This window comes from Brassica napus, chromosome A1, assembly GCF_020379485.1.
Source record: "Brassica napus cultivar Da-Ae chromosome A1, Da-Ae, whole genome shotgun sequence".
Taxonomy (NCBI): domain Eukaryota; kingdom Viridiplantae; phylum Streptophyta; class Magnoliopsida; order Brassicales; family Brassicaceae; genus Brassica; species Brassica napus.
This window is the reverse complement of record NC_063434.1, coordinates 29,462,876-29,476,175: the sequence shown is the minus strand read 5'-3', so window position 1 is coordinate 29,476,175 and position 13,300 is coordinate 29,462,876. Positions and strand designations below refer to the sequence as shown.

At 49.5% G+C, this 13,300-nt stretch overlaps 1 protein-coding gene across 1 annotated transcript; it reads right to left on the bottom strand.

Annotated features, from left to right (window-relative positions):
• Positions 1-218: 218 nt before the first annotated feature.
• Positions 219-3,266, bottom strand: LOC125579353. The gene has a single exon (XM_048743412.1). The coding sequence runs from the start codon at positions 3,264-3,266 to the stop codon at positions 219-221; it is 3,048 nt and encodes a 1,015-aa protein (XP_048599369.1).
• Between the last annotated feature and the right edge of the window lie 10,034 nt (positions 3,267-13,300).

The following is a 13,300-nucleotide window of genomic DNA, read 5'->3' as shown; positions in this document are numbered from 1 at the left end:
TCTCCGTTTATCAAGAAAATAATAATTTTATAGTGGTTATTCCATCATTTGGGGGGTATTATGAAGTTTTACAAAATTAATTGATAAAAACATTGAACGATGCTCATTTACCATGAAAAATAGTTTAGCATACATTAATACAAATGTAGAATATGGTAGAAATTTTAAAACAACACTAAAGATTATAGGCTTCAGTATATAAAGTATATTTAGCAAACCTACCAAACTCGTACCGAACGTAGTCTCCCATCGATGAGAACGTAGTTCGCACTCTTGGTTTTCCGTCGACGGGCCTCCCATTTGTTTTGCGGAAGCGATCCATCTGAAAGAAAACGAATAAATGGGGTTCGCCAGTCACACAGTCGATCGCTTGATTCGCTTGTATCCATCTCTTCTGACGCGTCGATTGCTACTACGTGATCGCTCTCATCGTGCGGTAGAGTGATGCTTGGTTTGTCAATCTGTTGAATTGGGATGGTCCGCTTTACTTGATCTCTTGGGTTGCTCCCAAGCGCCGCTAGAGCATCTGCACAGACGTTTTCTCCGCGGGGAATCCTTGTTAGTTGAAAAGACTCGAATGTTTTGGTTAGGTCTTGTACAACTTTAAGGTAGGCGTCCATTCGTTCGTTCCTAGCGTCGTAGTCCCCGCTAAATTGGTTAGCAACCAATTGAGAGTCGCAGTAGGCGTGGATGCGCTTTGCTTGGACTGCTTGCGCAAGTCGTAATCCAGCAATGAGAGATTCGTACTCTGCTTCATTGTTAGATGCTTTGAAACCAAGTCGGAATGATTGCTGGAGCAACTCGCCTGTGGGGGATTGGAGGTGGATACCGATTCCAGAGCCCTTAGTGGAGGATGACCCGTCGACGTGCAAGATCCAGGTGGCGTCGGGCAGTTGTAAATCTTGTTCGAGTTCCGGTGTTAGCTCGATGAGAAAATCCGCCAACACTTGGGACTTCGCGGCTGGTTTGCTTTGAAACGTGACGTCGTATTCACTAAGCTCGATGGCCCACTTCGAAAGTCTACCCGAGTGATTGGAGTTCTGCATGACGGTTCGTAGTGGTAGGTTTGTCAGGACGATGATCGAATGAGATTGGAAATAAGGCCGAAGTTTCCTCGCTGAAGTCATAACCGCCAGCGCCATCTTTTCGAGTGTCGAATAGCGAGTTTCTGCGTCCGTCATGCGTTGGCTGGTATAGAATATTGGACGTTGCTCGCCTCGTTCATCTTTGACGAGCACGCTACTCACAGCCGCGTCAGAGACTGCAATATACAGGTACAACGTATCTCCTTTGTCTGGCTTGGCCAACACGGGCGGCGTCGTAAGATAACGCTTGAGCTGTTCGAATGCTTCTTCGCAGCGTTCGTTCCAAATGAATTTCTTGTTGCCGCGCAGCAGGTCGTAAAACGGGAGGCATTTATCAGTCGACCGTGATATAAATCGATTGAGGGCTGCGATTCGACCGGTCAACCGTTGTACCTCGCGACTGTTTTTGGGACTAGGAAGGTCGAGGATGGCAGTTATCTGCTTTGGGTTCGCCTCAATCCCCCTTTGAGTGACTATGTATCCAAGGAATTCACCGGATGTTACGCCGAAGGTGCATTTCGTTGGATTAAGCTTCATCCCGTACTTGTTCAAAATGAAGAAACAATCTTTGAGATGGTCGATATGGTCTGTTGCCTTTTGGGACTTTACCAGCATGTCATCAATGTACACTTCCATTGTGGCTCCCAATCGCTCGGCGAACATCTTATTGACGAGTCGTTGGTACGTTGCGCCAGCATTCTTTAGACCAAAGGGCATTACCTTGTAGCAGTATATCCCGCGGTCAGTGATGAACGCTGTTTTCTCTCGATCGTCTGGATGCATCATTATTTGGTTGTAACCGGAAAAGGCGTCCATGAACGTCAGTAGCTCGTTTCCCGCTGTTGATTCGACCAGTCGATCAATGTGAGGGAGAGGAAAGCTGTCTTTAGGACATGCTTTGTTGAGGTCTGTGAAATCGACGCAGACCCTCCATTTGCCATTCTTCTTCTTTACGACGACTGGATTTGCTAGCCATTCGGGATACTTCACTTCCGTGATGGAACCTGCGCTCAGCAATCGGTCGACCTCTTCGTTGACGGCCTTTGATCGTTCGGGGCCGAGCTTGCGCCTTTTTTGACGGATTGGTTTGAATGTTGGATCGACGTTGAGCTCGTGTGTAGTGACGCCCGGGTCGATCCCTTTCATGTCGGAGGTAGACCAAGCAAAAGTGGAGACATTATCCCTGAGAAACGAAATGATCTTGTCCTTCGTGTCGTCGGGAAGATGAGCGCCGATTCGGACGATCTTGGTTTGATCACTGTCGTCGATGGTTACCTCGAGAATCTCTTCTTTGAAAGGGTATATCTTCTGGATTGGTTTGGCGACTGAGTTAACGTGGGAAGTTGCCTTGCGGTTTTTTATCTCGGCAACGAGGAGATCTCGAGCAGCTGCTTGGTCGCCCCGAAGAGTAATGATCCGTCCATCGTTACCAGGAAATTTGATACATTGGTGATAGGTCGAAGGGATAGCCTTCATCGCATGGATCCATGGTGTGCCCAGGATTGCGTTATATGGAGCGTGAACGTCGATGACGGAGAACTTGACGTTTTTGGCGATGCCTTCGGCGTACACTCGCAAGCGTATCGTTCCGAGCATGGTCTCGGTTGACCCGTTAAAACCTGTTAGCGATCGCGCGGAAGGTTTCATGTCGTCGAGGCTTACCCCCATCTTGATGAGTGTTCTTTTAAAGATGAGATCGACTGAACTGCCAGTGTCCACAAGGACTTTGGTGACCGTGCAGTCACTAATTCCGATGTCAACGAGGAGTGAGTCGTTGTGAGGCATGTGGACACCTGCTGCGTCTTCGGCGGAAAAGGTGATTGGAGGACTAGCCTCTGGAGTGGTAGGCCAGCGCTTAGTTGTGACTGCCTTCCGTCGGAACGCTTTCACAGATCTGACGGAGTCGTTGCCAGGAGGGGATCCTCCCATAATTACGTTCAAGTGCTGAAACTGCTCTTGTTGTTCTTCCTCGGGTCGTACCGTTCGTTCAGCTCTAAGTGAATTGAGACGTGTACGCAGATCTTGAGTCTGGCGTTGGTATGGAACGATCGGCTCTGGCTCCGCTTTCGAACGATCGATCTTGCATCGTTTGAGTTTTTCGCGAAGATCCGGGATCTTCGAGTTAAGCTTAATTCGAAGATCCGTCATCTCGACAAAATCGTGTTGGTCGTTTGACAGCATTTCCCGTTTAAGTTTGTCTTGCCGATGGAGTGGATCTTTTCTCCTTGCGTCTAGGACATGTCGAGCGTCTGAAACATTGAGCTTCCTTACGGAACGACTGATCCTAGAAGGCGCACGTTCTCCTTTATAGGCTCTACGCGTCTGTCACTCGTTCGCCCTGGCAGTTTGGGCTTAAACTGACGTTTAATGGGCTTTCCAGCCGACCGATGGCTTGATGGGCCGATCGGTCATTTGATCGTGAGGCTGAGTCGACCGAGCGATGGCTTGATGGGCCAACACTGATCCAGTTGATCGCGAGGCTCAATCGTCTAGCTCAAAATCTAACGCTGATCGACATGTTAGATCCCGGTTAATCTCCTGATAGAGTTGGCCCGAATCTTATTAACCGATGGGCCTTGTGGAAGAATGCTGAATTCATCTCCAACAGTAAGCCCCCCCCCAGTCCGCTTGCGAAGAAACGCAGATTCTCGTAGTGGAATGTCATGAATTGGTCCTGAGGGTAATGGATTCGGTCGTGTTTCTTATTGGGGTTCATTGATCGGTTAGACGACCGCCGCCTTGGATGATCTGACAATCAACGAACGTCTGGCGAATTTCCATGATTTTTCCTTGGCGATCGATTGACCGTCTGGCCTTTGCCTATTGATTGGTCGCTTCTTATGTCGCACGTCGAAGCTCCTTGGTTGGTTTGATCCCGTCGTGCAGAAATCTGGAACGTCATGAACGTCAACGAAGAAACGTCGCTCTTAGGTGCTTTGACGATTCACGAAACGGCCACTAGTTTTCCACGATTCCCTTTGGCGATCGATTGACCGTCTGGTATTCGCCTATCGATTGGTCGCCTCTTATAACGTGTGTCGAAGCTCGTTGGTTGGTTTAACCCTGTCGCGCGGAAATCTGATCGTCGCCTTCGTTGGCATGGAGCTTTGAGTGGGATAATCTGGGCCCAATAGGCCTAATAACAGTATTATCTCCAAAGCCCGTTATTTTAGCTATAAATAAAGTCTTAATCTCCTATTTCTTCACTTCTCTTCAAACCCAAAGGTACTTTCTCTCTCTCTTTCTCCTTTCGATTTCCTTTCTTTCTTTTTCCCCTTTTTTTTTATCTCCGGGATCGATTGGTCGGTCGTTCTTTGAAGAGGAGGGTTTGTTGTCTGAGACGGTCTTGGATTCTCCACGCGTACCGTCGATCGCCTCCAAGTCAATCGATCGGTGTCGGGTCCTTCAAACGTGCCACCGACTGTCTCGAAACAGATGGATCCGGCGATTAGGGTTAATCGCGATGACACGGCTGCTCGATCCGTCGGTTCGGGGACTGGTACTGAAGAACCACTTGGTGGAAGCGAAGGTGGGCGACATCTTGTGGTTGATCGCGAACATTCCGCGGCGAGTGATGGTGATGGGGGCGTTGAGCGTCCTGCGCGCGGCTCTTGTCCGGCTAAAGCTGGGCCTGTCGGGCGGCGCTCGAGCAACTCCGAGGCTGCGGGGCAATCATCGCGGAGGGCTGCTCCTGCGACCGAACGATTGACCCCATTCCATTTTCGCGGTGATGGAATGATTGAAGAACTTCCAGATCTCGCCCCGTCATTTGATCGGTCGCGTGGGCTAGATGGGCAGGATTGGGACGACGTTGATCCGACTCATTCTACTCTAGAAGGGGTTTCCTCGTTGATGGAAGCGAGCCGAGCGTCCGGCGTAACTTTCATGATCCCGCGATCGGACCAGCGACCATGGAGTCCACCAGTCGGATACTGCTGCGTTTACGAGTCATTTTTCGGGGAGGATTCGAGGTTATGGTTTCCAATTCCTCGTTTGATCACTTCTTATTGCTTTCGACGAGGGATCGCCATCAGTCAGCTTATGAATGGGGCGGTCAGGATCGCTGTTGCGTTAATGGTTATGGCGGCTGAGATTGACGTGTCGTTGACCGTTCGTATCTTCGAGGAACTAACACAAGTTCAGCCGAAGCCAAACGGGCTTTATTCAGTGCAGATGAGGTCGGGTTTGAACGTCTTTACCAGTCCCCTTATCAAGACTAGGAGATGGCAACGCTCCTACTTTTACGTCAAAGCGGACGATGCTGGATTCGTGGATCCGCTGGAAGTCGATCGCCGGGTTTTATGGAGTAGCCATATTGGTAGATCGTTTTATGTCGACCTATCATTCGTGTGTTGCTGATTCTAATCTTTTCTTTAAAATTTTTGCAGTGGGTCACCCAAACACCTTTGGTCCTTGGGACGCTTTTCGGAGAGAATTGCCAAAGATCGTCGCGCTCCGTCCTCAAGAGTGGAAGGACATTGATCGTAAAAGAATTCGTCGTCAACGAAGGCGCGTTGCTAGCGGTCTGTCTCCTTTATCCTTTTTATAATTTTTTTTTATTTCTCCTTTCCTCTCGACCGATCGATTGACTGTCATTATTTCTTCATGTTTCACATCTCTTCTTTTCCTTTTTTTTTTTTTGGCAGTCGATTGGGCGGCAAACGTTCCTTGCGAAGAACCGAAAGGAAAGAAAAGACTAAAACTTCCGATCATGGGGACACCTTCTAAAGTGTATCCAGACTACAGTGAAATCTTGGCTGCTCAACTGAGGGATGCAAACTTCGGCCCTTCGGTGAACACGGATGGGACGAGTAGCGCGGTTGTGGACGTATCGATCGATCGGGAGCCGGCGCCGGTGGGCGTTTCGGTTGATCCCGGCGTTGAGGGGTCCGTTGACGTTCGTCCGCCGAAAAAAAAGAGAAAGAGGACTAAGTCTTCTAAAGAGGTGAGGGCTGATCCTCCTTTGGAAGAAGACGGGAGGGAAGCTGCTCAAACGCAACTCGAACCAATGAGTGGTAACGAGATGGAGGAAGGTGATGAAGTTGCTCCCATAGAAGGTTCTATGGGTCCGCCCGGAGATGAGTCTTCAGGGGGGGGGACCCATGAGCCTGGTGAGGTGACTCGTCCGATCGACGGTGGGGCGCTAACGACGCTATCTATTTCCGAACTTGCGTTTCCGGATAAATTTGCTGAATCACTTCGTGCGGATGCTGAGGTAGGCATTCGTCTATGGATTGTGTTTGATCGCTCGCTTATTATTGTTGCCTTGGGTGATGATCTTCTTATTATCAATTGATCTCTTTCTTTCGGTTGGTTTTCTCTTGGTCTAGGCTTCCGCTCGGAAGAATGCTCTCGTGATGGAGTACGAAAAAGCTTTGCAGAAGATGACGTTGGACCTTAAGGAAGCTGAACAGACGATCGAGATCAAAGAAGCTGCGCTTGAAGCGGCTAGAAAGGAGAAACATGATAGGGATAAAGAGTTGGCTGCTGAGCGAGGCCGCTATTCTCGCGAGCGTCGGCAGGCGATCCAGGCAGCCGCGGATCTTGAGGAGGAGTTAGAGACTGCTCGGAGCAACATTTCTCGACTGGAGGCGGAGAAGGTCGAGGAGCTTGAGAAGACGAAGAGAGCGATGGATCGCATGAGACAATCTCGCAATCGCGAGCTCTTATCCGAGAGAAGTTGCGTGGTTGCTGCGGCTAATAGGCATTTCGATAAATTTCGAAAGTATATTGCCGATCGAGATGAGAAGGAAGAGAAGCGTCTACTCCACGGTACGGCTCTTGGAACCTTGGACGCGTTGAGCTTATTGGAGAAAAAGGGGCTGTCTGTCCCACAACAGCTGAAGGATCTCTTGATTGCTAACGAGGCGAGGTTTAAGAAGGAGGTAGAAGACGTTAGTGTTGAAGTTATCACGGAGCACGATCTTGCTCTTTCACCTCCTCGTAGAGACTTGCTTCCTTATGGGAGCCAACCTAGATCAACCTTCGGTACCGTTGATTCTGATTCCGCGACGGCCCGTCGATCTCCTGTCCTTTGTGGCGAGAGTTCGATCGCTGCTTCGGATCCAGCTGTTGCCTGTCGATCGGCGGTAGTCACGTCTGAGAGTCGTGCAGTTACTCCAGACAGTCTTAAGGACCCTGCACCTACGGGGGTTTCGGAGGCAGGAAATGTCGTCTTGTCGGAAGTGGCCATTGAAGAATAGTAAGGGTTGATGGTGCTACATTGTTGTTGTTTTACTACTTATGCTGTTTTTTTTTTATTAGCACCTTTTGTTGTAGCCTCTGAGCTCAGTCTTTTGTTTGGTCGGCCGCTTGCTGTTGCGTTTGGTCTGGGATCATTGTTGTATCTTTTGGATCTTCTTCATTGTTCTAGTCTCAGACGTTCTCTTTTAAATTATGTGTAATGTGTAAGCTCAGCTTCTTGTGATGGAGATGTGTATATATGATCTCTAGCTTCTTGACCGCCAAGCAAATGACGGAGGTTTAAACGTGCGAGGAGCTTCCGTTGACGGGGCTTTGAAGACGTCATGGCGATGAGGCGTAAGAGCTTCTCCTCGAAAGCTCCTCGCAAGGGGCTTTGTACGATGCCCGTGATGGAAATATGCGGCGTTGCCATTATGATGGAGGTCGTGATGTTAATCTCCTATCTTGGCTTTAGCTTCCTTGAACCCTCCATATGACGGTTATAATAATCGGACCCAGAGCTCTTCATCAGAGCTAGCAGCTCTGAGCATGTTGAAAGCTTCCAGCAGTATTATGTAACAGAGTAGGAAAAATAGAGGACCGGATCGTCTAGCTTGCTATACTCTATCGCCGTTTATAGCAATCAGGCGATTTTTGGCTTCAAAGATGGTGGATCAAGGGGCTTCCGTCGATGGGGGTTTATCACGGCTTTGCCGCTTGATGTTGACGGCGAGTCCGGACCGCGCGATGTATAGTCATCCAAGCCGATCAGAAGTAACGTACAAGCGTTCGCGCGGTGTCTTTGGTGAGTACTCCAACTTATGTATATGTTTTTTGTTTGGAGTATGGCTGGACCTGATGACAGGCTGCCTACGTACCCCTGGCAAAGGGATCAAGCCAATCGTAGTTCGATTTGCCCGAACGGCGTCTTGGTCATTCACCATAAGTTAAGGCAAAAGTGACGAAGACGTGCTTATCCGGTGTTTGGACAGAAGTGACGTGATGTCATCTGTCTGGAGCTGGGCGAAAGTGACGTATTGTCATTCGCTCGGCTCTAAGCGAAAGTGACGGTAGGGTCATTCGCTCCTTTTTTTTTTTTTTTTTTTTTTTTTTTTTTTTTTTTGTTTTTTTTTTTTGTTTTTTTTTTTTTTTGTGTGGAAGACGGTCAAATGAGGTACTTTCGAAGGTTGGCGGCGTTCCACGCTCGTGGTACTGGGTCGCCGGCGGAGGTTTCCAATCGATAGACACCAGGCTTAACGATTTCGACTATCTTGTATGGTCCTTCCCAGTTTGTCCCCAACTTGCCGGCCTTCCACTCTTTCGTGTTTTCGAATACTTTGCGAAGGACTTGGTCGTTGAGTTCTAACGGTCGAGCGCGAACCTTCTTGTTGTAATAAGATTCGGCCAGATGTTGGTAGTTCTGGATTCGGAGCAGCGCATGGTCTCTTCGTTCTTCGATTGCGTCCAAGGCGTCAAATAACATTTCTCTGTTGAGTTCTTCGTTGTGCGGCATCTTCGCTCGGCGAAGACTTGTAACGTTGACTTCAGCCGGAGCCATAGCCTCGACTCCGTATGCCAGGGAAAATGGTGTTTGACCGGTCGCACTCCGTAGGGTCGTTCTGTGTGACCAAAGAACTCCATCTAACTCGTCGGCCCAATGTCCCTTTTTTAGATCCAAGCGTTTTTTTGATACCGTCCAGGATTGTCTTGTTGGTGGCTTCGGCCTGTCCGTTGCATTGGGGGTAGCGAGGCGTTGCCGTGTTTAAGCGGATCCCCCATCGTTCTAGAAAACCGCGGAAGTTGCTAGAGATGAACTGGGATCCGTTGTCAGTGACGATTTCGTAGGGAAGGCCGTGCCTGCAAATGATGTTCTTCCAAACAAAGTTTTGGACTTCCTTGTCTGTAATGTGGACGAGTGCTTTCGCTTCGACCCATTTGGTGAAGTAGTCCGTCATGATCAGGGCGTACTTTCGTTGCCTGGAACTTGGCATTGGTCCGATGAGATCCATTCCCCAGCGCATGAATGGGTAGGGAGCTGTCATAGTTCGTAGAACTTCGGTCGGACTGTGTATGTTCGGTGCATGTCGTTGACACTTGTCGCACTTGCGTGCGTATGTCTCGCAATCGGCAACCATTGTTGGCCAGTAAAAGCCAAGGCTTTTTACTTTAAGGGCCAGCGCTCGTCCACCCGAATGGTTCCCCGCCGCTCCTTCGTGGGTTTCGGCCATGGCAAGAGATGCTTCTTCTCCATCGAGGCATGTTAACAGGACTTTGGCGGAGGTCCAACGATGTAGTCTCCCATCGATGAGAACGTAGTTCGCACTCTTGGTTTTCAGTCGACGGGCCTCCCATTTGTTTTGCGGAAGCGATCCATCTGAAAGAAAACGAATAAATGGGGTTCGCCAGTCACACAGTCGATCGCTTGATTCGCTTGTATCCATCTCTTCTGACGCGTCGATTGCTACTACGTGATCGCTCTCATCGTGCGGTAGAGTGATGCTTGGTTTGTCAATCTGTTGAATTGGGATGGTCCGCTTTACTTGATCTCTTGGGTTGCTCCCAAGCGCCGCTAGAGCATCTGCACAGACGTTTTCTCCGCGGGGAATCCTTGTTAGTTGAAAAGACTCGAATGTTTTGGTTAGGTCTTGTACAACTTTAAGGTAGGCGTCCATTCGTTCGTTCCTAGCGTCGTAGTCCCCGCTAAATTGGTTAGCAACCAATTGAGAGTCGCAGTAGGCGTGGATGCGCTTTGCTTGGACTGCTTGCGCAAGTCGTAATCCAGCAATGAGAGATTCGTACTCTGCTTCATTGTTAGATGCTTTGAAACCAAGTCGGAATGATTGCTGGAGCAACTCGCCTGTGGGGGATTGGAGGTGGATACCGATTCCAGAGCCCTTAGTGGAGGATGACCCGTCGACGTGCAAGATCCAGGTGGCGTCGGGCAGTTGTAAATCTTGTTCGAGTTCCGGTGTTAGCTCGATGAGAAAATCCGCCAACACTTGGGACTTCGCGGCTGGTTTGCTTTGAAACGTGACGTCGTATTCACTAAGCTCGATGGCCCACTTCGAAAGTCTACCCGAGTGATTGGAGTTCTGCATGACGGTTCGTAGTGGTAGGTTTGTCAGGACGATGATCGAATGAGATTGGAAATAAGGCCGAAGTTTCCTCGCTGAAGTCATAACCGCCAGCGCCATCTTTTCGAGTGTCGAATAGCGAGTTTCTGCGTCCGTCATGCGTTGGCTGGTATAGAATATTGGACGTTGCTCGCCTCGTTCATCTTTGACGAGCACGCTACTCACAGCCGCGTCAGAGACTGCAATATACAGGTACAACGTATCTCCTTTGTCTGGCTTGGCCAACACGGGCGGCGTCGTAAGATAACGCTTGAGCTGTTCGAATGCTTCTTCGCAGCGTTCGTTCCAAATGAATTTCTTGTTGCCGCGCAGCAGGTCGTAAAACGGGAGGCATTTATCAGTCGACCGTGATATAAATCGATTGAGGGCTGCGATTCGACCGGTCAACCGTTGTACCTCGCGACTGTTTTTGGGACTAGGAAGGTCGAGGATGGCAGTTATCTGCTTTGGGTTCGCCTCAATCCCCCTTTGAGTGACTATGTATCCAAGGAATTCACCGGATGTTACGCCGAAGGTGCATTTCGTTGGATTAAGCTTCATCCCGTACTTGTTCAAAATGAAGAAACAATCTTTGAGATGGTCGATATGGTCTGTTGCCTTTTGGGACTTTACCAGCATGTCATCAATGTACACTTCCATTGTGGCTCCCAATCGCTCGGCGAACATCTTATTGACGAGTCGTTGGTACGTTGCGCCAGCATTCTTTAGACCAAAGGGCATTACCTTGTAGCAGTATATCCCGCGGTCAGTGATGAACGCTGTTTTCTCTCGATCGTCTGGATGCATCATTATTTGGTTGTAACCGGAAAAGGCGTCCATGAACGTCAGTAGCTCGTTTCCCGCTGTTGATTCGACCAGTCGATCAATGTGAGGGAGAGGAAAGCTGTCTTTAGGACATGCTTTGTTGAGGTCTGTGAAATCGACGCAGACCCTCCATTTGCCATTCTTCTTCTTTACGACGACTGGATTTGCTAGCCATTCGGGATACTTCACTTCCGTGATGGAACCTGCGCTCAGCAATCGGTCGACCTCTTCGTTGACGGCCTTTGATCGTTCGGGGCCGAGCTTGCGCCTTTTTTGACGGATTGGTTTGAATGTTGGATCGACGTTGAGCTCGTGTGTAGTGACGCCCGGGTCGATCCCTTTCATGTCGGAGGTAGACCAAGCAAAAGTGGAGACATTATCCCTGAGAAACGAAATGATCTTGTCCTTCGTGTCGTCGGGAAGATGAGCGCCGATTCGGACGATCTTGGTTTGATCACTGTCGTCGATGGTTACCTCGAGAATCTCTTCTTTGAAAGGGTATATCTTCTGGATTGGTTTGGCGACTGAGTTAACGTGGGAAGTTGCCTTGCGGTTTTTTATCTCGGCAACGAGGAGATCTCGAGCAGCTGCTTGGTCGCCCCGAAGAGTAATGATCCGTCCATCGTTACCAGGAAATTTGATACATTGGTGATAGGTCGAAGGGATAGCCTTCATCGCATGGATCCATGGTGTGCCCAGGATTGCGTTATATGGAGCGTGAACGTCGATGACGGAGAACTTGACGTTTTTGGCGATGCCTTCGGCGTACACTCGCAAGCGTATCGTTCCGAGCATGGTCTCGGTTGACCCGTTAAAACCTGTTAGCGATCGCGCGGAAGGTTTCATGTCGTCGAGGCTTACCCCCATCTTGATGAGTGTTCTTTTAAAGATGAGATCGACTGAACTGCCAGTGTCCACAAGGACTTTGGTGACCGTGCAGTCACTAATTCCGATGTCAACGAGGAGTGAGTCGTTGTGAGGCATGTGGACACCTGCTGCGTCTTCGGCGGAAAAGGTGATTGGAGGACTAGCCTCTGGAGTGGTAGGCCAGCGCTTAGTTGTGACTGCCTTCCGTCGGAACGCTTTCACAGATCTGACGGAGTCGTTGCCAGGAGGGGATCCTCCCATAATTACGTTCAAGTGCTGAAACTGCTCTTGTTGTTCTTCCTCGGGTCGTACCGTTCGTTCAGCTCTAAGTGAATTGAGACGTGTACGCAGATCTTGAGTCTGGCGTTGGTATGGAACGATCGGCTCTGGCTCCGCTTTCGAACGGTCGATCTTGCATCGTTTGAGTTTTTCGCGAAGATCCGGGATCTTCGAGTTAAGCTTAATTCGAAGATCCGTCATCTCGACAAAATCGTGTTGGTCGTTTGACAGCATTTCCCGTTTAAGTTTGTCTTGCCGATGGAGTGGATCTTTTCTCCTTGCGTCTAGGACATGTCGAGCGTCTGAAACATTGAGCTTCCTTACGGAACGACTGATCCTAGAAGGCGCACCATCGATCTCCATAGGCGTGCTGCTGCTTTCTATTGTTCGCGCCGAGGTGCCGGTGAGAGTGGGGCTTTCGACCATCTTTTCAGATTTTTGGTTGAGTGAGTGACGTAGATCGTCCTCCGGTATTGCCGTTGTAGATGGCGTGGCTCGGATTGTAAAAATCTTTCGCCGAGCTTTTGGTTTTTCTTCGTCGGAGGTTGACTCCTCGTCATGATGCGATCGGTCGCCATCATCTGTCGGAGGAGAGTCTTCTTCTTTCTTTTCATTGGACTTTTTCTTCTTGTCCTTGCTCTTGCTCCAACTTTTACTGTTTTTGGTCGTCTTTGGTTTTGGTGGTTCGACCTCGGTACGACCGTCGCTGGTGGAAGCGAGCCATGCCTCGTAGAGGTGTCTGCATTCTTTGGTGTCATGACCTCTCATATCATGATACTTGCAGAACTTGTTCTGGTCGTACGAGCTCTTAGAATTGGAGGGCGCGGATTTGCGGGACTGCTGCGCCTTTCCTTCGGTATCGCGTTCCCATACGTTCCACCCTGGTTCACGTACCGCGGCAACTACGCCAGATTGATCGTCTTCGGTGACGGCGTAGACAGATCCTTT